We start from the raw sequence: 23745 nt of genomic DNA, 5'->3' as shown, positions 1-23745 counted from the left end.
CGTCAGGGTGGGTGTTGGCCCTGCAGTGCAAGGTGGGTCATGGGCAGGCTGGGGAAAAGGTGCTTCAGGGCATGTTCCATGGGGAAGGTGGAAAAGGCAGCTGGAAATGAGTTCATGGACAGCTTGGACAGCTTGGAGCACATGGAGGCAACATCCAGACTCTGTCCAGAGAGGGAAACAGAGCTGGAGCACAAGGAGAAGGGTCTGGAGAACTTCTCAGGGAGCTGGGAAGGGTCTGGAGAACCAGGAGGGGCTGAGGGAGCTGGGAAGGGTCTGGAGAACCAGGAGAGGCTGAGAGAGCTGGGAAGGGTCTGGAGACCCAGGAGGGGCTGAGGGAGCTGGGAAGGGGCTCAGCCTGGAGCAAAGGAGGCTCAGGGGGACCTTGTGGCTCTGCACAAGTCCCTGCCAGGAGGGGACAGCCAGGGGGGTCGGGCTGTGCTCCAGGGAACAGGGACAGGAGCAGAGGGAACGGCCTCAGGCTGGGCCAGGGGAGCTCAAGGTGGATTTTGGGACAATTCCTCCATGGAAAGGTTGTCCAGCCCTGGCACAGGGGTGGAGTCCCCATCCCTGAGGGATTTAAAGCCCTGTGGATGTGGCCCCTCTCAAAGCCCAAGTACCTGTGGATGTGGCACTTGGGGACGCAGTCAGGGGTGGCCTTGGCAGTGCTGGGGAACTTAAAGGTCCTTTCCAACCAAAGTGACTCCATGGTTCTATGAAATAATTTACTCTAAAAGCTCTGAAGGGATGCAGGGAGCTTCTCCTAAATGCAGTTTTTAAGCTCTGATTGTGGTTTCCTCTGACGTAAGGAGAGCTCTCCCCTTCCTGCTCTGCTCTGCAGCTGAACCAGCCTTTTCCTGGTGCTTCAAGGAGTCCCTGGTACAAAACCAATCTTGTCACAAAACCCCATGTGAGTTTTTCATTTATTTTGGCAGGACAGGGCTGGAGAAGTGTGAGATTGTGGTTTCCACATTTCAGCAGTCACTGAGGCTCCATCCCCTCACAGCATCTCTGTAAATGATACATCAGCTCATGCCTGAGCTCCTGTCCCTGTAGTGACATTGATCATGGGGGTTTTAATGGGTTATTGTGATTTATTTCTTTTTTTTTCCATTTCAGGTTGGCTCATTCTCTTCCTGGTAGTGTTTGAATTGTCAAGTGTCAATACCATGGCTGTGCCTTGGTGTTGTAATTTTGTATTTGCTGATGGAATTTTGTTTCTTCTCTTCCACCTGCTGCCAAGCTGAGTCCTGGGAGAAGATGGCAAAGTATTGTCCACCTTCCTTGGGCTTTCAGGCCTCTTCCAGTTGATGGCTCCAACAGGATGGAAGTTGAACCCAGTAATTCTGTACCACGCACCTCAAAACCACCCGAGAGGTGAATTCCTAAACACCTCTCCTCCTTTTGTTTGTTCCAGGCACAGCTGAGAGCCTTCATCCCCGAGATGCTGAAGTATTCCACAGGTCGTGGGAAGCCAGGCTGGGGCAAGGAGAGCTGCAAGCCCATCTGGTGGCCCGAGGACATCCCGTGGGCCAACGTCCGCAGCGACGTCCGCACGGAGGAGCAGAAGCAGAGGGTGGGTGTCTCCCTGTCTGCCTCCAAATGGAGCACAGGGGCTGCAGGCTGGGTTTTGGGGGTGGTTTGTGCCTTGAGGGACAGAAGAAAGGGTCTGTGTCATGGCCTCCTGAAGGAGGGAAGGGATGCTGGCCTGTTCAGAGCAGCAGGGAGCTTTGTGCTTAAAGGAAGGAGTCAGGGATGTGCAGTGGAGCCAGGGGAAATGAGAGAACTGGGTGAAAAAGTAAAGTTTATACCAACCTGTCACAGAGATAATCAGGGAAGCCACCATGCTGAGGAGGCAGCAGGACCTGTGCAGGCTGGTTCAGGCCTGGTTGGGTGGGCAGGCTGGGAATGGCTCTGTGGCAGCATTTTGGTGCTTTCCCAAATCACTGTGGTTTTCTGCTTGGAGTCACAGAATGGTTTGGGTTGCAAGGGCCCTTTTAAAGGTGTTCTCATCCAGCCCCTGCACTGAGCAGGGACACCTTCACTGGCTCAGGTGGCTCTCCTGGGTGATTCCTTGGGGGAAGGAGAGGATGAGCAGAGGGAGATTAAATATTGGGCTTGTTTGCCAATCCTTGCAAAGCCCAGCGAGGACACGGCGCAACCCCCAGCGCTGAGCTGGCTCAGGGCCCTTCCCCGGGCTGAGTGTCCCCTGTCCCTCGTGCTGGCAGGTGTCCTGGACCCAGGCCCTGCGCACCATTGTCAAGAACTGCTACAAGCAGCACGGGCGCGAGGACCTGCTCTACGCCTTCGAGGACCAGCAGACGCCGCAGACCACGACCACGCACAGCATCGCCCACCTGGTGCCCTCGCAGACCGTGGTGCAAACCTTCAGCAACCCCGACGGCACCGTGTCCCTCATCCAGGTGAGAGCAGCCCCCCGGCTTCTCCATCTCCAGCCCTGGTTAAAGCACCACTCTCGGGGCTCTGCTGCTCACAGTGACCCCGAGGTGTGTCACAAAGTCTCTTTTCCCAGCCTGGCACTCGAAGGAGGAGTTAAAGCTCATTTCTCGTTCTCAAGGTTGTTTATTGTATCTTATCTATAAAATTCTTTCTCCTGTCCTGCCAAGGTCTGTCCAGCAGGTCAGACAGAGGCACTCTGCCTGCCCTGGGGCAGTGTTATCTTTTGATACTAAAAACTGCATGTACAATATTTACAATTACTTCCCAGTCCCCATCACCTGTGTTAGACAGTGAGCTTCTACCTTAAACCAATCCAAAAGTGCCACCATCACCCAGAAGATGGAGGCAGAGAAGAAGAAGGGAAAAGGACAAGGCATGCCCAAATTCCTCCACCTTGGGACCCCGAGCCCCCATTCTAAAAACCTCAAAAATCTATTTTTCACCCTGTGATAAATTCACTCTCATTCTACTTAGACTTTAGTAGCTTGTAAATCCTCATATAAGGTTGGCAATTGTTTCCATGGGTCAGGATCAAAGGCACAGGGGTCCTGGGCTCTGTGCCAAGGTCTCTGAGCCCCCTGGGCAGGGGCTCGAGCCCTCCAGGGCAGCCAGAGGATGCCCTGGGTTCCAAGACCACCAGGTGGTTTAAGGAAGCTCAGAAGCTAAACTTGTCCTTCAAGAATTCCGTCCTTATCACGTCTTACCCCACCACAAAGATCCATCCTCATCCTCTCTCTTCCCAGCTCCCACCCCTTGTTCTCCAGTGCAAGGATTTCTGTGATGTGGTCAAAAAAATTCAGGGGTTTGACCCGAGTTAAGTGAACCTGCTTAGAGCAAATCCAGTCCCTGGTGCCACCACACAACACCTGTGGTGGCAATGGCAGGAGAGGTGGTGGCACTGCCTTCCTTTAATGGTAGGAAGTGTAGTTTAATCAGTTACATTTCAGGTATTTTATATAAATATATACATAATATATATTATATATATTATCTATCTGTCTAATATATCTCTATATAGATATTTATAAATATATATCCATATATAGATCAGGCATTTCTGTGCTCCAGGTCTTCATCTGACACCTGAAGTGTATTACATTTATTACAAACACCAAATACATACATACATACATACATACATATATATAGATATATATATACACACATACATACATATATATATATATATAAAATGTATTTTATATATATTAAAAAAAATATATATATATATATATATATATATATATATATATATATATATATATATATATATATCAGGTATTTCTGTGCCCCAGGTCTTCAGCTGACACCTGAAGTGTATTACATTTATTACAAACAACAAATACATATATATTTATAAATATAAAATATAATTTATATATATAAGGTATATATGTATCTATATATAGATCAGGTATTTCTGTGCCCCAGGTCTTCAGCTGACACCTGAAGTGTATTACATTTATTACAAACACCAAATACATACACATATATATATATATATATATAAAAATATAAAATATACTTTATATATATATATAAAGTATATATATCTATATATAGATAGGGTATTTCTGTGCCCCAGGTCTTTATCTGACACCTGAAGTGTATTACATTTATTCCAAACACCAGATGCAGATTTGTCCTCATGGAATAAGGATTCCTCTCACCCTGTTCTTAGCTCAGTGCTGCTGCTGTTTTCCCTGTGTTCCCTGTGTGGGAAGGCAAATTCTGGCAGCTCAGGAAGTAAAAAAAAATAGGTTTTCTCTTGAAACTTCCCACAAACTCCTTGTGGGAGTGAGAATTGAATCTCAGTTCCCCTGTGCCTGCCCACCACCACTGGTGGTGGTTCCTAACCAGGCCCAGCACTTTGTCCCTCTTGAGCATCACAGTTTTAGTGAAGTCCCAGCCATACTTTTCTCAGACATGATGCAGATAAAACTGGGTGTTTGAGTAGGGTTTTTCCCCAAATTGAGCTGTTCAGTGGCTGTCAGAGTTTTCTGTTCCCCACCAAGGCCCAGCAGACCTGCCAGGCTGGTTCTCTTTGCTCACCTGTCCATACAATCTCCCTTTGACTGGTCCTTTCAGGTGCTGGACACCTGAGATGCCCTTGACTTCCTGGCATTTATATTTAATTGTCCTCAGAGACAAAGCTGCCCATCTCCCTGCCTTTGTCCTTTCCCAGCTGTTCAAGGGGGAAAAGATCATTTCCAAAGGGGAAATGAGGAGGAGCTCATGTTTGCCAGGGTGCCTGGAGGTGAGACCCAGGGAATGGGGAGCAAGGAGGGTGTGCAGGGAATTCTGAGCCACTGCTGGGTGGGTGGGAGAAGGGAGCTGGCTCCACCACGCTCCCACAGCTGCTCTTCCTGAGGCTGGGAGACTGCTGAGGCCTTCATGGACACAGGGACAGCACGAGGGATGTGTTTGGTTCCAGTCTGGAAGCTGCCATGGAATAACGTGGCTCCAGCTTGGGATTTCCTCCCCCTGGGGGACAGCTCCGTGTTGTCCGTGACCTCTGCAGTTACAATTAGTCACAGGATCCTGGAATTTGAGGGGGTTGGAATGGCCCTGAAAGATCCTGTCCCTGCCATGGGCAGGGACACCTCCCACCATCCCAGACTGCTCCAAGCCCTGTCCAGCCTGGCCTTGGGCACCGCCAGGGATGGGCCACCCCCAGCCTCCCTGCCCCAGGCTGGCAGTGACCTCCTTGATTCTGTTTGAGCTGACAGCACGTTGAGAGCCCTTGGGCCGAGCTGGGGGCACTTGCTGCACTAACAGAGGCGCTGCTGTTCTCTCCCACAGGTTGGCACGGGGGCCACGGTGGCCACGCTGGCCGACGCCTCCGAGCTGCCCACCACGGTCACCGTGGCACAGGTCAACTACTCGGCCGTGGCTGACGGGGAGGTGAGAGGCTGCTCCTCCTGGGGGCTCTGCCCGAGCTTCCAGAAACTTCTCCGGGCTCGCAGCAAGCACCAGCACACAGGGGGGGCACACAGCGGGGGGCTGGGGTTGGATACGCACGGGGAGGAATTGCAATTGTGGCTCGGGACTCTGCAAACACACATCTAGAATATATACATTGTGTACATTAAAAATGGATCATATATAGAATTGTATCATTCATCTATGATATAATTATGTATAATGTATCTATAGCATATCTATAATATATCTATCACATAATATAGTAGTGTATAATATAATATAATACAATATAATAGTATATAATAGTATATAATACAATACAATACCATACAATATAATATAATATAATATAATAGTATAGTATAGTATAGTATAGTATAGTATAGTATATAGTAGTATATAATACAATATACTATAACATAATATACTATAACACAATATAATATGATATCATATAATAGAATACAATATAATATAATATAATAAATATAATACAATATCATATCATATAATACAATATAAAATAATATAACACAATATAACATAACATAATATAATATAATATAATATAAGCATATATATAATTGTGTATATGTATAATTTCAGCTCAGGACTCAACACACACACACATCTATATATATTAACAATTATATATATATGTATAATATATAATATATCTACTATATAATATTATAATTGTGTATATGTGTAGTTTCAGCTCAGGATTCTGCAAACACATAAAATATATAATATATAATATGCACTTTATAAAATATTATATATATATATAATTATACCGTATATTTTATATATAATATATAGAAATATAATTATTTAATATATATTAAATAATTATATATTATATATTATACTTATTTGATATATAAAATTATTATTATTTATAATTTAGTAATTATATATAATGTATATCATATAAATAATATAATATTATATATATAATTGTGTATATGCATAATTTCGGCTCAGGACTCTGCAAACACATAAATATAGTATAATATAATATAATATAATATAATATAATATAATATAATATAATATAATATAATATAATATAATTAATATAATATAATGTATAAGTATAAATATAATTGTGTATATACATAATTTCAGCTCAGGACTCTGCAAACACATAAAACATATAATATATAATATGTACTTCAGAAAATGTATATATAAAATTATACAGTATATTTTATATATAATTATATATAATTATATATATTATATATATCATATAAATAATGTATTATTATATATAATTGTGTATAAGTATAATTTCAGCTCAGGACTACATTACATTACATTATATTATTTTTATGTGCAAACACATAAAAATAATATAATGTAATGTAATGTAGTGTAATGTAATGTAGTGTAATGTAATGTAGTGTAATGTAATATAATATCATATCATATATCATATCATATCATATAATTTTAGATTTTATATCACTATATATAACATAATATTATGTGTATAATTATATATGTAATAGTATATATATATATATAAAAAATTGTGTTTGCAGAATCCTGAGCCAAAATAACAATTCAGCACTTTCTGTATAAAGAATATGAAAGACATTATAAATATAAATTATGTTAGCAATATTAATTATAAATATAATATAAATTCTATTTTATACATATACATACATACACACACACACATATATATATAATTCCACAGTTATCGTGGATGCCTTAGGTCTGAATTTGGGGTTTTTTTAATATATGCCTCCTATAGATAATTTATTTTTTTTGGCATGCCTAAATCTGAACACTCAAACTTGCAAACATTTCTTTTTCCCTTTTTTTAAAACCGAGTCATACATTAAAAAATAGAATTCCTTCTCTGGGTTGAACCAACATTCCCTTAAAATTATAGAGATTTTTTTTAACCCCTTTGGCTTCAAAGCCCACCTTTAAATGAGGCTGTGGGTCCCTTTCTGTCCTTTCTGTTCCTGCTGTCCCTTTCTGTCCCTTTCTGTCCCGTCTGTCCCTGCTGTCCCGTGCTGTGCCCAGCTGGGCTGTCACGGCGAGAGGTGGCAGCAGAGCTCAGCTCTGCTGGCCACAAACCCCGTTCCCATCTCAGCCCTGACCGAGCAGCCTGCAGTGACCTTGGAGCACTTGGCAGCTGCTTCGGGGTGTTCCAGGGCCACTTTTATCCCCTGAGAGCTGCAGGAAATCTTTCAAAGGCACCAAGAATGCTGAGTGGAGCTCACCTGGGTTAGGGAAGGTGTCCCTGCCCTGGATCTGGATGGGTTTTAAGTTCTTTTTATGCCCTTTTAGCTGTAGAATCTCAGCAGCTCAGCCTTGGTGGAGGCAGTCCCTGCTTCTTTTCCTTCCTTCCTTACCCCATCCCTGTTCTGGAACTCCTTGGGCACCTCTGTAGGGCATCACTGGGATCTGCCTTCCCACCACAGTTCCAGGTTCTCCCTCCCTCCCTCTCCATCCTGTGCTGGGATTACCCTTTGCCCAAAGGCAGCAAAGTTTCCTCCTGCAAAATTTTACTTTGAGCCTCAGATCACCTCTGCTTTTGTGGATTTTTTTAACCATCTCCATCCAACAAATTGAGGTGTGGTTTTCATCACCCCCTACAGTATTTTTATTTTTGTTTCAGAACTTGGGGAGTGTCCTAAAATGTTTATGGGGATGGGAGGTGGAAGGAGAGCTTCACCAGCAGGCGGTTCTGTAGGAGCTTTCTGAGCTCCACCAGAAAGCAGCCAGTAGGATTTGTCAGCAGATCCTCTGCTTTTTGGGACCAAAGTATGTTTTGAGTTCTCTTCCTGGTGGGTTTTGTGCCCATATAATCATTGTCTCACCAGCTGTGAAGCTCCACATGGAAATAGGGGGAAAAATAAGCAGCTGGATGAACTTCAGGTAATATGGAAATTATCTATGGGAATGTCTGGAGTTAGGGAATTTTAAATACCTGAGATAAATGAACATTTCCAGCCACCATCATCTTTTATTAAGCAATATGGCTCAATCCCATCCGAGGTCACAGGGGCTGTCCAGATAAATCCTGGATGGGAACATGGACCAGTCCCCAAAAAGTGCAAAGAGAAACAGGGAGGAAAACCCAGCTCATTTCCCTGAGGGGTGTGATCTGTGCTGGGGCTCCAGCCCTGCAGAAACACAGAATTCCAGAACAGCTGGGGCTGGAGGGGACCTTTGGGAATCATCCAGTCCAAGGCAGGGTCACCCAGAGCAGGTGACACTGGGTCACATCCAGGTGGCTTTGGGATGTCTCCAGACAGAGAGACTCCACAGCTTCCCTGGGCAGCTGTTCCAGAGCTCTGCCACTCTCCATGGAAGGAAAGAAGGAAGTTCTTCCTCATGGGGAGATGGAACTTGTGTTTTAATTGATGGCCATTAAACACAGCTAATTAATGAACAGCCCAGGCTGGCAGGCAGTGATCCAGGTACAACAACACCACTGCCCTGCTTTGTTGAGGGTTTGTCAGGACAAGAGGGATTTGGAAGGACTGGGAACACAAACCCTGGGAGGAGCCCCTGAGGGAGCTGGGGGTGCTCAGCCTGCAGCAAAGGAGACTCAGGGCTGCCCCCATCCCTCTCTGCACTCCTGAGAGGTGCCTGTGCCCAGCTGGGCTGGGCTCTGTCCCCAGCAGCACTGACACAGCCAGAGCACACAGCCCCGAGCTGTGCCAGGGGAAATTCAGGCTGGAGAGCAGGAAAAAGCTTTTCCAGCAAGGGGGATAAAGTTCTGCCATGGCTGCCCGGGGAGGGGGTGCAGTCCCCATCCCTGGGGGTGTTTGACCAGCCTGGATGTGGCACTGGGTGCCAGGCTCTGGCTGAGCCCTTGGGGCTGGCCTGGACTCTGTGACATTGAAGGTCTCTCCCAACCCGATCATTCTGTGAATTCTGTGATTTCTGGGTTTTTGAGAACTTTTCTGGATCTTTATGTGAGCCTCATGGCTGATGCAGGGCTGCAGTGCCCAGCCCATCCTCAGCTGGATCCCAGCCTCCCTCCCTTTTCCCGCTGCCAGAGCCGGACACTGCAGGACTCTGCCAAAACCCATCCCTTTCTCTTTTGGGGAGGCAGCCACCCCTGGAGGGGTGCCCTGATCCCACAGGCTGTGCTGTGTTCCCTGCAGGTGGAGCAGAACTGGGCCACGCTGCAGGGAGGGGAGATGACCATCCAGACGACGCAGGCCTCCGAGGCCACGCAGGCGGTGGCCTCGTTAGCCGAGGCGGCGGTGGCGGCGTCGCAGGAGATGCAGCAGGGAGCCACTGTCACCATGGCACTCAACAGGTACCTGGAGAGGGCACAGCTGCCTCAACCTGAGCCTGGCATCTCCTGCCTGGGTTTCCTCCTGATGGGGTGGAGTTCACCCCGTTCAGTCCTGAGAGAGGCTTTTCCTCAGCGGATTCCTGCGGCGGGTGGTGGTGCAGGACAGCTCCTGATTCCTGCTCTGGTCAGAAGCAGAGTTTCCTCCACTGCCCGCTGGTTTTGGGGTTTTTTCCTCCAATCTTTCTGCAGTAGAAGCTGAAGGAGCTGCAGTGGTTGTTAGGGTGTTTGGCTGGACTCAGGTTAGCAAGATCTGAGGTGTAGCCCCACAGGTCCATCCAGCAGGATGAAATATCTTTGCTCAGCTCTGCTGAGCTGCTTGAACTCATCCTGCTGTTCCTAAAGCCTGGAAATGGCTGTGGCACTCCCTGAGGGACAGGAAATGACAGCACAGCAGTGAAGGAGCTTTTCCACTGCTGAGATGTGGACAGGAATTTCCCTCATCCAAACCAGAATCCTGGTTAGAGGCTGTTGGCTGAGCAGCCAGGGGGTGGAACACGGCACCAGACCACACTGATGGTAGCTGGAATAAAGCTCCAAGACCTTGAAATTGCATCCAGAAATCACTGAAGGAATCACTTTGATCCCAGTTTGCTCCTAAATCTCTGTTGGAACTGAATTCCAAACACACCTAGAACTGTTTCTGCTCTTTATGATGCAGATTTGGGTCCTTCAGATATTTCTTGTCTGCTCTATGAGGTTGCTCAAATAGGCTTTTTTTTACTAATATTTCCCTGCAAAATTCCCTTTTAAAACCAAATTATCTTTTCAGGACACTGGAGTTACAGGAACAAGCCCTATCTCCCCAAATCCAGCCTGCAGGATTTTATCCTGCACATTCCAGGATTCCAGATTTCCCTCCATGGATTTTTTTTAGAAGTGGGAAGGCTGGCATGGGGTTACACCTGATGCCAGGTTTGCTGGGCTGCCCTGGGCCTTCCTGCAGGGAAATTGCCTTCCCAGAGATCCTGGAGGAGAAGGAGGTGCCAAGGGGAGGAGGGAAGCCAGGCAAGAAAATATTCTGGTTCTCTACAAGTGTTTAAGAGCTGCTCTGAGACACAGAGGGGCTGCTGAGGACTGAAAATCCACCCTGAGTGGGTGCAGTAGGAAAGTGTTTGGCATCTAAGCAGGAAATGAGGGAAGAGAAGAAAAAAAATATGGGAAAATAGCTGGAAAATATTTGAGTCAATTGGTCAAGCAGAGAATGAGCAGAGGGAGAGCATCCATGGGGAGGCTGAAGGAAATCCTTCAGTTTTTTTTGCCTAATTCAGGTAGGAATTGGTAGGAAATTTGACTTCAGGAATGTTCTACCACTGCTGAGCAGATATTGTCAAAATAAATTGAATATGAGGAATTGTCAGGAAAGGCACTAAGGACAAGCCAGGATTAGGAGTAACCGAGGGTGCTTTCACATCTTGGACAGTGTGGGAAGTGCTCACCACTCAAACAGAAGAGAGTGAGCAAACCCCAGGAATGATCCATGCCCCAGTGGGCTGTGGGAAGGAGATCACTGGAAATGTGGGAAACCACGAGGAAAAGAAGAAAGGAGAAGTTTTATTTTCTGTTTCTCACAGTATCAGACTAAAGGGCTGCCCAGCCAGGAGTTTTTGAAGCACCAAAATGCAATTTTTCCTTCTAATTAAATGTGGAACTCTTTGCTCCAGGATGCTGGGGAAGCAAAAAGTGTGGGTGGGTTTCAGAGGGGATTGGAGACAGATCAGAGCTGATGGTCCAGCTGCAGACTCTGGGAAGCTGGGAGGGTGCAGGAGGGGAAGGATTGGGCACATCCCTTCCTAAATATCTGTCACTGCACTTCTCCCAGCAGGGCTGCTGTGAGACAGCACAGAGCAGCTTTGCTGGCCACAAACCCTGCTCCCATCTCAGCCCTGGTTGGAACAGTGGGAAATGAATTTGGAGAGAATTCCTAAAGTTTGACAAAGGGTTCACCTAGTGTGTGTTTGTATGTAAACCTGGAGATAAGAAACGCTGACTTAAAAATGCTGTGGGACAGGATAAACCTTGGTAGGGGAGAAATGGAGTAAAAAATAAGTTGTAAAGGATGGTTTTGTAAATAAGACTAGGTATTTTAGAAGAATATAACTATGAACAGTGTACTGTAGTAAGATCCATGAGAAGGAACTTTAGATGATTAGCTTTAAAGCATTTACAGCATAGGATAGTAAAAGCTGATAGGCTAAGAAAGATTTACAATGGATTAGAAATGAGAAGGAGTTTCTGATTGTAACAGTGTGAATTATAACATCTGTATTGTCCCACCCACAAAACCACCCCATATATATAACATATATCATTATATATGTTATATACTATATTATTATATAGTATATTATATGTTATATATATTATTATATACAATAGATATATAGTTATAACATCTGTATTGTCCCACCCACAAAACCACCCCATATATATAATATATATAATATAAAATAATATACTATATTATTATATCGTATATTATATAGTATATCTATTATTATATATGAGATATATAATTACATCTGTATTGCCTCAACCACCAAACCACCCCATATATATAATATATATAATTATGTATGTTATATACTATATTATTATATAGTAAATAATATATTATATATATTATTATATACAATAGATATATATAATTATAGCATCTGTATTGTCCCACCCACAAAACCACCCCATATATATAATATATATAATATAAAATAATATACTATATTATTATATAGTATATTATATATTATATATATTATTATATATGAGATATATAATTACAACATCTGTATTGCCTCACCAACCAAACCACCCCATATATATAATATATAATTATATATGTTATATACTATATTATTATATAGTAAATTATATATTATATATATTATTATATACAATAGATATATATAATTATAGCATCTGTATTGTCCCACCCACAAAACCACCCCATATATATAATATATAATATAAAATAATATACTATATTATTATATAGTATATTATATATTATGTATATTATTATATATGAGATATATAATTACAACATCTGTATTGCCTCACCAACCAAACCACCCCATATATATAAAATATATAATTATATATGTTATATACTATATTATTATATAGTATATTAAATATATTATTATATACAATAGATATATATATAATTATAACATCTGTATTGCCTCACCCACCAAACCACCCCATATATATAATATATATAATTATGTATGTAATATACTATATTATTATATAGTAAATTATATGTTATATATATTATTATATACAATAGATATATATAATTATAACATCTCTATTGCCTCACCACAAAACCACCCCATATATATATAATATATAATTATATATGTTATATACTATATTATTATATAGTATATTATATATATTATTATATACAGTAGATATATATAATTATAACATCTGTATTGTCCCACCCACAAAACCACCCCATATATATATATATGTAATATAAAATAATATACTATATTATTATATAGTATATTATATAGTATATCTATTATTATATATGAGATATATAATTACAACATCTGTACTGCCTCACCCACCAAACCACCCCATATATATAATATATATAATTATGTATGTTATATACTATATTATTATATAGTATATTATATATTATATATATTATTATATAATAAATGATTATATATTATATACTATATTATTATATAGTATATTATTATATATAATAGATATATATAATTATAACATCTGTATTGCCTCACCACAAAACCACCCCATATATATATATATATATATATATATATATTATTATTATTATTATTATTATTATTATTATTATTATTATTATATTATAACATCTGTATTGCCTCACCACAAAACGACCCCATCTCTGGGTCAAAAAAAGGCTTGACCCAACAACCTTGGAGCACTTTGCAGCTGCTTTGGGGTGTTCAAGGGCCACTTTTATCCCCTGAGAGCTGCAGGAAATCTTTCAAAGGCACCAAGAAGGCTGAGTGGGGCTCACCTGGGTTAGGGAAGGTGTCCCTGCCCTGGATCTGGATGGGTTTAAGTTCTTTTTACACCTTTTAGCTGTAGCATCTCAGCAGCTCAGCCTTGGTGCAGGCAGTCCCTGCTTCTTTTCCTTCCTTCCTTACCCCATCCCTGTTCTGGATCTCCTTGGGCACCTTTGCAGGGCTTTTGGGCCTGGCCTCATCAAACGAAGAAATGTAAGAATTTCTTCATCATGTGAAGAAATTTAAGAACACTCTGCTGGAAAATAATGCTCATTCAAAAGAATTATTGAGCCACTTGCTGGAGAGGAGCTGAAGCCAGAGCTGGTGGTGCTGCTCATGGCAGCAGGGCGAGGTGGAGGGGCAGAAGGGAGAGCTCTGAAATCTGCAGAGCCCCAGGATGTGCCAGGGCCTAAAGTCTGATACCTGAATGCAGGGAGGAGCCACTTGGAATTGTCCCGAAGTTCTTCCCAAGTCCCAGGTGAAGGGGAGAGCACAGGGCTGTTCTAAGGGACCTGAAAAAATCCACCAGAGGCAGCTTCTTGCCACCCATCCCTCCTGCAGCGCTGCTTTCCTGCTGTGCAGCACTTCCCCCAGGCCAGACAGGAGTCCCTCTGCTCTGGGCTGCTCTCCTGGTGGGTGCTTGCTGCTTGAAATGGAGTTTTTTGTTATTTTATTTGTTTCTCTGCTGTTCCTAACCCTTGTCTCCCCCCTGCAGTGAAGCCGCTGCCCACGCCGTAGCCACGCTGGCCGAGGCCACCCTTCAGGGAGGGGGACAGATTGTCCTGTCTGGGGAAACTGCAGCAGCAGTGGGAGCACTCACAGGAGTCCAGGATGCCAATGGTAAGGCCTCTGCAAAGGTTTTGTTGTGGCTTTTTTTATTTAGGCTCTTAGAAACGGCCTTTTCCTCTCTTGTTACTGAAATGGCACAGTTTGGGTGGTAAGGTACTCCTCCCTCCCTCAGGGGGTCACTGACCAGTTGTGAGTTTTAATCTCAGGGTGGAATGGCAGCATTAACTCCTTCTTTGCTCCCATGGTGCTGCTGGCTCTGATCTTTCCCTCCTCTGCCATCTGGCTCTATCTCCTTAGTTTTTTTGGGCAGGCTGCTCCATGGTGTGTGTCTGTGCCCAGCACAGGAAGGACCAGCCTTGATCAACTAACAAAATTAGCTGGTGCCATAATAAACTCATCTCCAGAACTCTTAAACCTACATTTTATTACTTACTTCCTGCCCTTCTCAAGGCTTTTTCCTATGCTTGGTGGCTGTTCCTGAGTCAGCCTCAGGTCATTTTCCTCCTGCTTCATTTTCCATCTTCCCACCACAGTTGATCTCTTGATTCCAGGGATTCTCTGTAGCATTTCTCACCCGTTCTAGGCCTTCTGCCAAGTCTGGTGACTTTTGCAGCTCTTCAAACTAGAAATTAAACTGTAAATCTGTAAAATCCAGTTCAAGAGATGAATGGAATATGAAAATGTGCCTCGTTGGGGCTCATCCACTGCCTCCAATTGTCCTGTGCTTCTGCCTGACCCTGGAGGTGTTTAAGAAACACCTGGATGTGGCACTGAATGCCTTGGTGTTGGGTCATAGGTTGGATTCAGTGGTCCCAGAGGTCTTTTCCAGCCTGACTCTGGGATCATTTCCAAGCTCAGATAAGTTGGTACGGAATTACCCAAGAAGGTTGTTTGGGTTGGTGGAAGGAGGAGTGTCAAAATCAGCCAGAAAAGGGAGCAAAGGGTAAAGCTGTAAAGGAACCTCACCTCGAGGGTGGGGCTGTTTGGACAGGAATTGTCCAAGAGAGGCCAAGCACGTGTGGCTGGGTGGCAGAACTGTCACTCTGCATGAAAGCAGAAACCTGCTCAGGTGGGAGCTGCCTGCCATGGGAATCCTCATCCAGCCAGGAGCTCCGTGTGGAACGTCGGTGTTCGGTTTGCAGCAGAGGAGGGGACAGGAATTTGACTCGGAGCTGGTTTGGTTCCCTTGCTGTGGAGTCAGCCAGCCTGAAGAGGGAGCAGAAATGAAGGGAAATCCCTGTCCCCGGAGCTGGGGATGCATCTGGCACCGAGGGAAGAGCAGGATTGTGTTTATTGTGCAGGCAGCCTGGCGTGAGGGCGATAAGTGCTGTGTGTTTATCAGAGGCAGGATCTGACCCTGGATGCTCAAAACCAGCAACTAATCAGATTTGGAAAAGCAGATCCTCACTCCTGGCTCCTTCTGCTCTGCTTCCAAAATGCTTTCACAGTCTGGATTCCTCTGGATGCTTCCCCTAAAACTCCCCTGCTCCACACCCTCCCTGAGTCACTCCACCTCACTCTCCCAGCATTGACATCATTTCAATACAGGCTGGGCTATTTTTTTCTTTCTTTCTTTTTTTCTCCTTTTTTTTGTTCCTAGCAGCCGAGTTGGAAATCAGATGGGATTTAGAGTGCATTAAGAGGAGAGGCTGCAGCATTTTCCTGTGAGCACAGCCTTGCCCACAGCCCCTCGCCTGCTTTCCACTCTCCTTTGATTTGCTCTAATCTCCGGTGGTATTAAGGGGAAGGGCTTTGGAGTCCTTGGAAGCTCCGTGCTGCTGGTTCCTTACGTAACCAGCTAATAGATCTCCCTCAGGGATGGAGGAGAGGCTGGTATCCATTGCTGCTGTCTCTGTCTGGGGAGGCAGAGCAGATGGATTTCACTGCCGGCAGGATTTATCTCCGCAGCCGGGGTGGGAGTGGGAGCATCCTCCTGGACACCATTTGATGGATGCAGCAGGAAAAATCCACTCTGTGCCCTTCTGTCCAGAGGAGGTGGAATTGGGAGTGGGAAAACAACTGCCAGAGCCAGAATGCTCCTAACCAGCAAATTCCCCCTTCTCGCTGCTGCTTGCAAGGTCTTAATTTGCTGATATTCCCAATAAATGCTTCTCTCTGGGAATGCTCTGACCCTTCTGCAGGACTTTTCTGAGGAAAAAAAACCTCTCTGGAAGGGTAGGATAGAAATTTATCTCCATCTTATTGATAAGGCAAAGGAGATAGTTTGACACCTCGCCATCCCTGGGAGTGTCCAAGGCCAGGTGGGACAGGTTTGGAACAACCTGGGATGGTGGAAGGTGTCCCCCTGGCAGGAACACCAGGATCTTTAACTCCCTTCCAACCCAAACCATTCCATGACTTCTGTGAAAATTTCTGGAGGACAGGCAAGGTGTTTCATTAGCCATCCAAAGGCATTTTTCCCATCCCTTCTCTGGAATTATCTGAATAATAATAACAATACAAGACAGCCAGGATGGCTAAAAAGAGGAGACCTCTAAATATTCATGGAGATGTTGGACTCTAGGGCTGGATATCTTGCAGGGAGCCCAGGAACGTGGCTGCACTGCGAAAGGGCTGTGGATAATCTTGTGGTCTGTTCCATTCCCAGCTGAAGGAAACAAGATCTCCTGTTCCCATGCAGTGTCAAAGCAGCTAAGTGCATTTTCCTGCTCCTCAGCAGCATCTGCTCCGGGTGGGGATGCAGGAACCGGTGACCCCGCACTTGGATCCTCAGCTGCTTTTGTTCCTAAGTGGTTGGTATTGAACAGAGGGATAGAGTGTGGCAGCACCAGTCCCTGGAAATGCTGGGAAATGCTCTGCTGAGAGAAACTCCGTGCCCTGGAGCTGCTTTTGGAGCGAGAGAGGCGCTCAGAAGGAGCGGTGCCGGGCTGGAGCAGCCTCCTCCTCCCAGCCCTTTGTTTGCCATCGATCGCGGGGCCCTGAGAGCTGCCAGGGCTTCCCGGCTGCCCGCTGAAATATTGATGAGGCTCCTGGCGGGGCTGTGCCCGCAGGGCTGCCCGGGAGGGGCAGGGCAGCTCCAGCCCGGGGCCGCTGTGGAAGGCGAGGGGAGTGGAACGCTCCAGCTCCTGCTGGGATTCAAACCAGGGCCTGGAATGAGGAGCAGTGGGAAGGAAGAAGCTGAGGAGGATGTGGGATCAAGCCATAAGAAGGGAATTTATTTCACAGACCGTGGCTTGGCACAGCCAGAGATCCAGTGGAGCCTGCTTGTCCCCCTTGGCTGCTCTTTTCCTGTCCCCAAAGGGGATTTTCCTGCTGGATCTCCTCCCTGTGCTGCTGGAGATGCTCCTGGGAGCACAAAAGGGGGCACTGAGAGGAGCCCACCCCGAGTCCTGCCCTTCTCCATGCCAAAAGTCCAATCCTGCTCTCCACACAGGCACAGGGGGCCGTGCTCAGGGCTGGGCTGAGGCAGGATCTGTGAGGAGCATTAGGGTCTGACGTGGGCAGGGGGATTAGAGAGCTCCCTGCTCCACCAGCCCAGGAAGGAGGCATCAGTGCTGTTGGCTTTTGGCTTCTTTTTCCTGCTTCTCTCAAGGCTGGGATTGAAGCTCTCGAGATGATATTTTGTGTTCAGATTTAGGTGGTTATTATTTCCTATTTCTATTACAAGTGGTGAGTTCTACAGCATTCTACTAACAAGCTACAAAATGGCCAACAATCTTTTTATACAAGGTCTTTTAAGGCTAAACTATCCAATTAAGAAATGACATCTAAATTATTTTTACTTTTAACTTCATAACTAATCACTCGAAGTCCACAATGGAGAATTCTTTGTCTAATTACAAAATACTACTTAAACTTATGGAGAAGAAGGTGAAGAAGAACAACTGGCCACTGCCCTAAAACTTCTATCTTGCCCCATATATATTGTTGTATTTTAAAACCTTAAACTCTTAAGTTTTCTACGCTGTGATATTACAGACCTCTAATCAAACTACAGACCCATAGTGCTGTCAGTCAATTTTGGAAGTTTTCTCCACAGCCTCAGGTCAAATACAGCAATTTCTTGTGGCTCTGTGCCCTTCAGCACAGAAAGTTTAAAGTTCTCAGCATGCAGGACTCCAACATGTGCAGGATAAAGGAGCCTCAGCAGGGTTTGGGGTGACAGTGCCACACAGAACTGCTGCTCCAGGTGGTGATTTCCACCTGGCAAGAGGTTTAAATGCTGGAAAAGCTTCAGTTCTGGGCGAGGCTGCCGAGCTTCCCACCCAAAGTCAGCAGCTGGGGAGCTGTGCCCAGCCTGGGCCGTGCAGGTGGGAAATGGGAGCGCTCCTCTGGCAGCTCCTGCAGCTCTGCCTGCAGGTGAGAACACACCCAGGAGGGAAAGGCAGGGCTGGGATCCTGTTCCCTGTGCTGTGTGTGTCTCCCAGAGAGCAGGAGCACGGGTGGGAGAGCCCAGCACAGGTTTGGGATCCCTGTCCTCGCTTTGGGGTGCCTGGGGACAGGGAGGAGCACAGAGCCACTGGGAGCTGGTGGCTTTTTCACATGAGAAAAACATTTTTACAGTTCATGGGGGGAGGCTTAGGGGCTGCAAATGTCACTTTTTTAAAAGGAGTATTTTATGTTTTTCCTGTTGGATCTCCTTTTTAGGGAAGATGGAGCCAAATGAGTCGCTAGCAGCTTGGCAAAGTGCAGATCAGCATGTTTGCATCCAGGAGGACAGGAAGGAAAGAGTCAAGCTTTTTGTAGGGCCTCCCTGGTGGGAACAGAATTTTTTTATGAAGGTTTTCCCTGAAACAGGTAGGATTTAATCCCAGTCTGAAGGAAAGGTGAGGAAAATAATTTTTGCAGGTGCGTTTCAGATGAGAAAGGGTAGAAGAGAAGCCAGCAAGGAGAGCAGAAGAGTGAGTTCCTGCGTTTGCTGAGCAGCCCCAGGAACAGGGAGAGGTGTTTCCTAGAGGACAAATTGCTGTGTGTCAATGAATACTTGTCAGCAACTGAGCTGTTGGGCTCTGGGTGAAATCCCTTGGCATAAACCTCAGTTCAAAGGAGTTTCATCTGTGTTGGGTCGGGGTCTCTTCCCCAGGGAACAAGCGGCAAGGCCAGAGGAAACGGCCTCACATTGCATCAGGGAGGTTTAGGATATTGGGAAAACAATTCCTCACTGAAAGGCACTGAAATTCCTCTCCTGTCAGGGACTGGAACAGGGCAGGGGTGGAGTCCCCAACCTTGGGGGAATTTCAAAGCCGTGTGGATGTGGCACTTGGGGACGTGGGGTCCGGCTGTGCTCCCAGGGAACAGGGACAGGAGGAGAGGGAACGGCCCCAGGCTGGGCCAGGGCAGCCTCAGGGGGGATTTGGGGAAATTCCTTCCTGGAAAGGGCTGTGCAGCCCTGGCACAGCTGCTCAGGGAGGTTTGGAGTCCCCATCCCTGTTGGGATTTCAAAGCCCCGTGGATGTGGCACTTGGGGACATGGGGCAGTGGTGGCCTTGGCAGTGCTGGGGATGGTGGGACTCCATCTGGGAAGTGTTTTCCAACCTTAACGATTCCATGATTCCAAGGACACTCACTCCCCTGTGTGTGCCCTGTAGAGAGGGGGTTCCTGCTGCATCCTGTGCCCACCCCCCTTCCCTGTTGTTGGTTTTTTTAGTTTTTGTTGAGAGGGGTAATACTGAGTGAGTGGTGTTAGAAGGAACAGCAGCATTGTGTGGCAGAAGGCTGAAAAGCATTCACAAAGTATTGGAACCAAAACCCAGGTTAGCTTCTGATGGAATAGCACTGGGCTTTACATCTCTTGTGCCTCACTATTCATCAAAACTGATAATAGAATAAAATCTCTTCAAACACCTCTCAGCTGCCCCATCTCTATAAAAGCTGGGAAAACCAACACTGAAGCCTCTGGCTCTGCTGGCTGGGACCAGGAATTCCCTGCTGGCATTTTGGGGCACCAGCCCCAGCTCTTTGCCAGCAGCAGGAGAGCCAGGGCATGCCCAGCCCCCAAGGGCTGTGTGTGCCCCCCTGGCACACCCTGCCGTGCCCTCTGGAGCCCCCGGTGGTGGCGTTGGCGGTGCTGGCTGGTGGCCGCCGCTAATCCCGCCGCTGTCCCCGTGACAGGGCTGGCACTCACTGCCACCGCCGGCTTTGCTCTGACATCCTGGCCCTGCTGATGAGGCTGCCGCTGGCGATTAGGATTTCTCTGCCCACCAACGGGGTTAAAAATAGCCCCTCCTGCCCCACATCCGTGGCCGGAGCTTGCCCCGCTCCGGTCCCGTTCAGGTGTGGGGTGGAACCAGCCCCGCAGAGCCCAGCAGGGGCTGGAGGAGGATTCCTTTGGGCTTCTGTGGTGGGAACACAGAAAGGTCATTTCTGGAGGCAGTCTGGTCTTTTGGGGGAGAAGAAACCTCATTGTATTGTCTGTGTTTGGCCTGGAGAAGAGAAGGCTGCAGGGAGACCTTCCGGTGAGGAATGGGGATTTACAGGAGTGAGGCTTACAGAAGGGCTTCCCACTGTCACAGGGCAGGGTCAGATGGGATTTTGGGAAGGAATTCCAGGCTGGGAGCAGGGGGAGGCCCTGGCACAGGGTGTGCAGAGGAGCTGTGGCTGCCTCTGGATCCCTGGAATGTCCAGGGCCAGGTTGGACAGGGCTTGGAGCAGCCTGGGACAGTGGGAGGTGTCCCTGCCATGGCAGGGGCTTGGAGCTGGATCCTCAAGATCCCTTCCAGCCCAAACCATTCCATGATTCTCAGGGATATTTTGACATGACGAGCACTCAGGATGTCCCAAGGGCTCTCTCCTCTTCACCAAGTGCCTGAGGAGCACAAGGAGCCTCCCGGGTGGTTTTGTGCCCCTGTTCTGTGTCCAAGTCTCACGTGAAGTCTCCAGGCTGCTCTTTGAGAGCCCAGAGGGAGGAGGCCCCAGGAGTGACTCAGCTCCTGGTGCTGTCCCTGCTCAGCATGTCCATGCCAGAGTTCCCAGGATCCCAAAGGGAGCCCCTTCCCTGGGGCAGGGAGGGGTTCATCCAAAGCCTTTCCTTGGACACCTCCATCCCTCCCATCATTTCTCCCACTCCCGCCGGTCTCGGGGAGCTGCCACCCCCTAAATAAGCCATGCCCTGTCTGGCCTTGTCTCCTGGCTTCTCCCTGACCCCGCAGCATCTCCAGCACCTCCCCTGCCCTGCCGTGTCCCCTCCCCTGGTGAGTTCTGCCATGCATTGCTGTGATCAGGCAGTTGAGCCTGCCAGGCTCCCCAGCTGTCACAGCCCAGGCTGGCCTGCTTTAAGCACAGGCCATTTACCTTCCACGTGTCCTGAATTAGGGGAAATGGACAGGAGGGCTGGGTCTGTTTAAAAATTAAAGCTGATTACAGGGCATTAACATTACATTTAAAGCAATAGACAGCAGCCCTCCTCTCCCAGCACAGTTGCAATATGTTCCCTTTTGTTCTGGGCTGCAAGAGGGAAGGGAAGGGAGCAGCACTGCTAGCGACTCCAGGCTGGGCAGGATTTCTTCTTTAGCCATAAATTTTGAAAGAGGAGCTGCCTGTTGGCTGGTGCAAGAATTTAAAGTAGGTCTGACCACCTAAAGCAGTTCCTGTCTTTGCTGTGCTATCAGGAAGCTGAAGTTCTTTTGGCTGATCCTGAATTTCCCTTGGAAAATTCAGATGATCTGACACTGTCTTCTGAATGTCATGTTGGGAAGTTTCATGTTTGATGGATCCCAGTTGTTTTTTGTTAAATCCCACCATTTTCATGGTGACTCTTCTTTCCAAAAGCAGGAATTACTCAGTCTGGCTGGGAACACTCTGATGCTTGGCTGGGACTCCTTGTGGCTTTGGGTTGGATTTGAAGCCTCTTTGTTTGGTGGATTTGTATGATGCTTTTCCAGGCATCTCACAGCCCCTCAGGAATTCAGGTGGCTTCAGCAGGAGCTGCTCAGTGCAGGGTGGGTGCTGAAAAGAGGCCTTTTGGCAGGTGAAGGGATGGGTTTGGATTCCCTGGATTCTGCTTTTCTCTGTGTTCAAGAAACCAAAGCTCCAGGCAGAGCTCAGAGCCAGGGCCTGGAGGGGCTCCAGGAGAGCTGCAGAGGGACTGGGGACAAGGCCTGCAGGGACAGGAGCCAGGGAATGGCTCCCAGTGCCAGAGGGCAGGCATGGATGGGATCTGGGCAATGAGGAATTCCTGGCTGGGCTGGAACTGCCAGAGCAGCTGGGGCTGCCCCTGCATCCCTGGAGTGTCCCAGGCCAGGCTGGACCCTGGGGCTGGAGCAGCCTGGGACACTGGGAGGTGTCCCTGCCATGGCAGGGGTGGCACTGGGTGCCCTTGAAAGGTCCCTTCCCACCCAGCCCATTCCATGGTTCTGTGATCTCTTAGTGACTTCTCTTTTGACTTCACCACCACCAGCATTCACGTTAAATTCCAGGGGTTTTTTTCTGTTTATTGTGTCAAAATCCCCAACAACTTGGCTTTGAGAGCCATGCCCTGAGCTTTCCTGGTCCCCTCTGGGTGGCTGGGGCTCTCAGGGCCCGTGGCTCTGTGGTCACAGCAAATATTTTGGGGTGTCTGCAATAGATGGGAATTTTCATCCTTGGACAACTCCTGTCTAAAAGAGATGTGGTTGAACCCAGGCAGGACAGGAATGGCAGCCAGTAGAGTTGGCATCTTCTCCTAAATACATCTGGAAGCACAAGGAAACATTTCCTTGTTTGCCACTGTTCCCAGTGCAGGAATGGGGATGGGAAGGACGGAGGTGTTTTTGAAGTGTGTCTGCAAGCAGATCTCAGCAGTGCCACCCTCTGGGATCAGTGTTTGCTCCAGCACAGGGAATTCAAGCTGCCCCTCTCCAGCCTGGTGCTGTTTTATTTACAGCCCTTGGCTTAGGGAGAAGGGCACAGGTGGGGGCAGAAATCCAGCTCTGCCCAGCCCTGCAGCTCTCCTGACCCATCAGAGATGCTGCTGAGTCCTTTCTCCAGGTCTTCTCCTTCTCTTCCTCCATGCTTAACCTACCCTGGGTCAGAGACTTGCCAGAGCTTGACCAGCAGAGCTTCTTCAGGGGGTCCAGACAGGGTTGTGGTGCTTCTGGAAGGTCCACAGGCACCACCAGCCTGGAGAAAACAGCTGGGTGGACATGGATGAAGCCAAACTCGAGACCAGCTCTGCTTTGCTGCTCCTTTCTCCAGGATAAAATTCCCACGTGGTGGATTCTCCCTGCAGTAACAACTCATTCCAAACTCTCTGCAGCTTGTGGCAGCCCCACCTCAGCTTTT

At 46.8% G+C, this 23745-nt stretch overlaps 1 protein-coding gene across 2 annotated transcripts in view; it reads left to right on the top strand.

Annotated features, from left to right (window-relative positions):
* Nucleotides 1–23745, top strand: part of NRF1 (nuclear respiratory factor 1) — a 71761-nt gene that overhangs the window by 33346 nt on the left and 14670 nt on the right. For both annotated transcript variants that reach the window (XM_059847629.1, XM_059847630.1), the window contains exons 6-10: nt 1415–1573; nt 2226–2420; nt 5260–5361; nt 9525–9682; nt 14453–14577. In XM_059847629.1, coding sequence (XP_059703612.1) covers nt 1415–1573; nt 2226–2420; nt 5260–5361; nt 9525–9682; nt 14453–14577 — 739 coding nt within the window. The remainder of the gene's footprint in view (nt 1–1414; nt 1574–2225; nt 2421–5259; nt 5362–9524; nt 9683–14452; nt 14578–23745) is intronic.

This window comes from Haemorhous mexicanus, chromosome 5 (assembly GCF_027477595.1).
Source record: "Haemorhous mexicanus isolate bHaeMex1 chromosome 5, bHaeMex1.pri, whole genome shotgun sequence".
NCBI classification, from domain to species: domain Eukaryota; kingdom Metazoa; phylum Chordata; class Aves; order Passeriformes; family Fringillidae; genus Haemorhous; species Haemorhous mexicanus.
The sequence above is the reverse complement of the archived record's forward strand: the minus strand, read 5'-3'. Positions and strand labels throughout refer to the sequence as shown.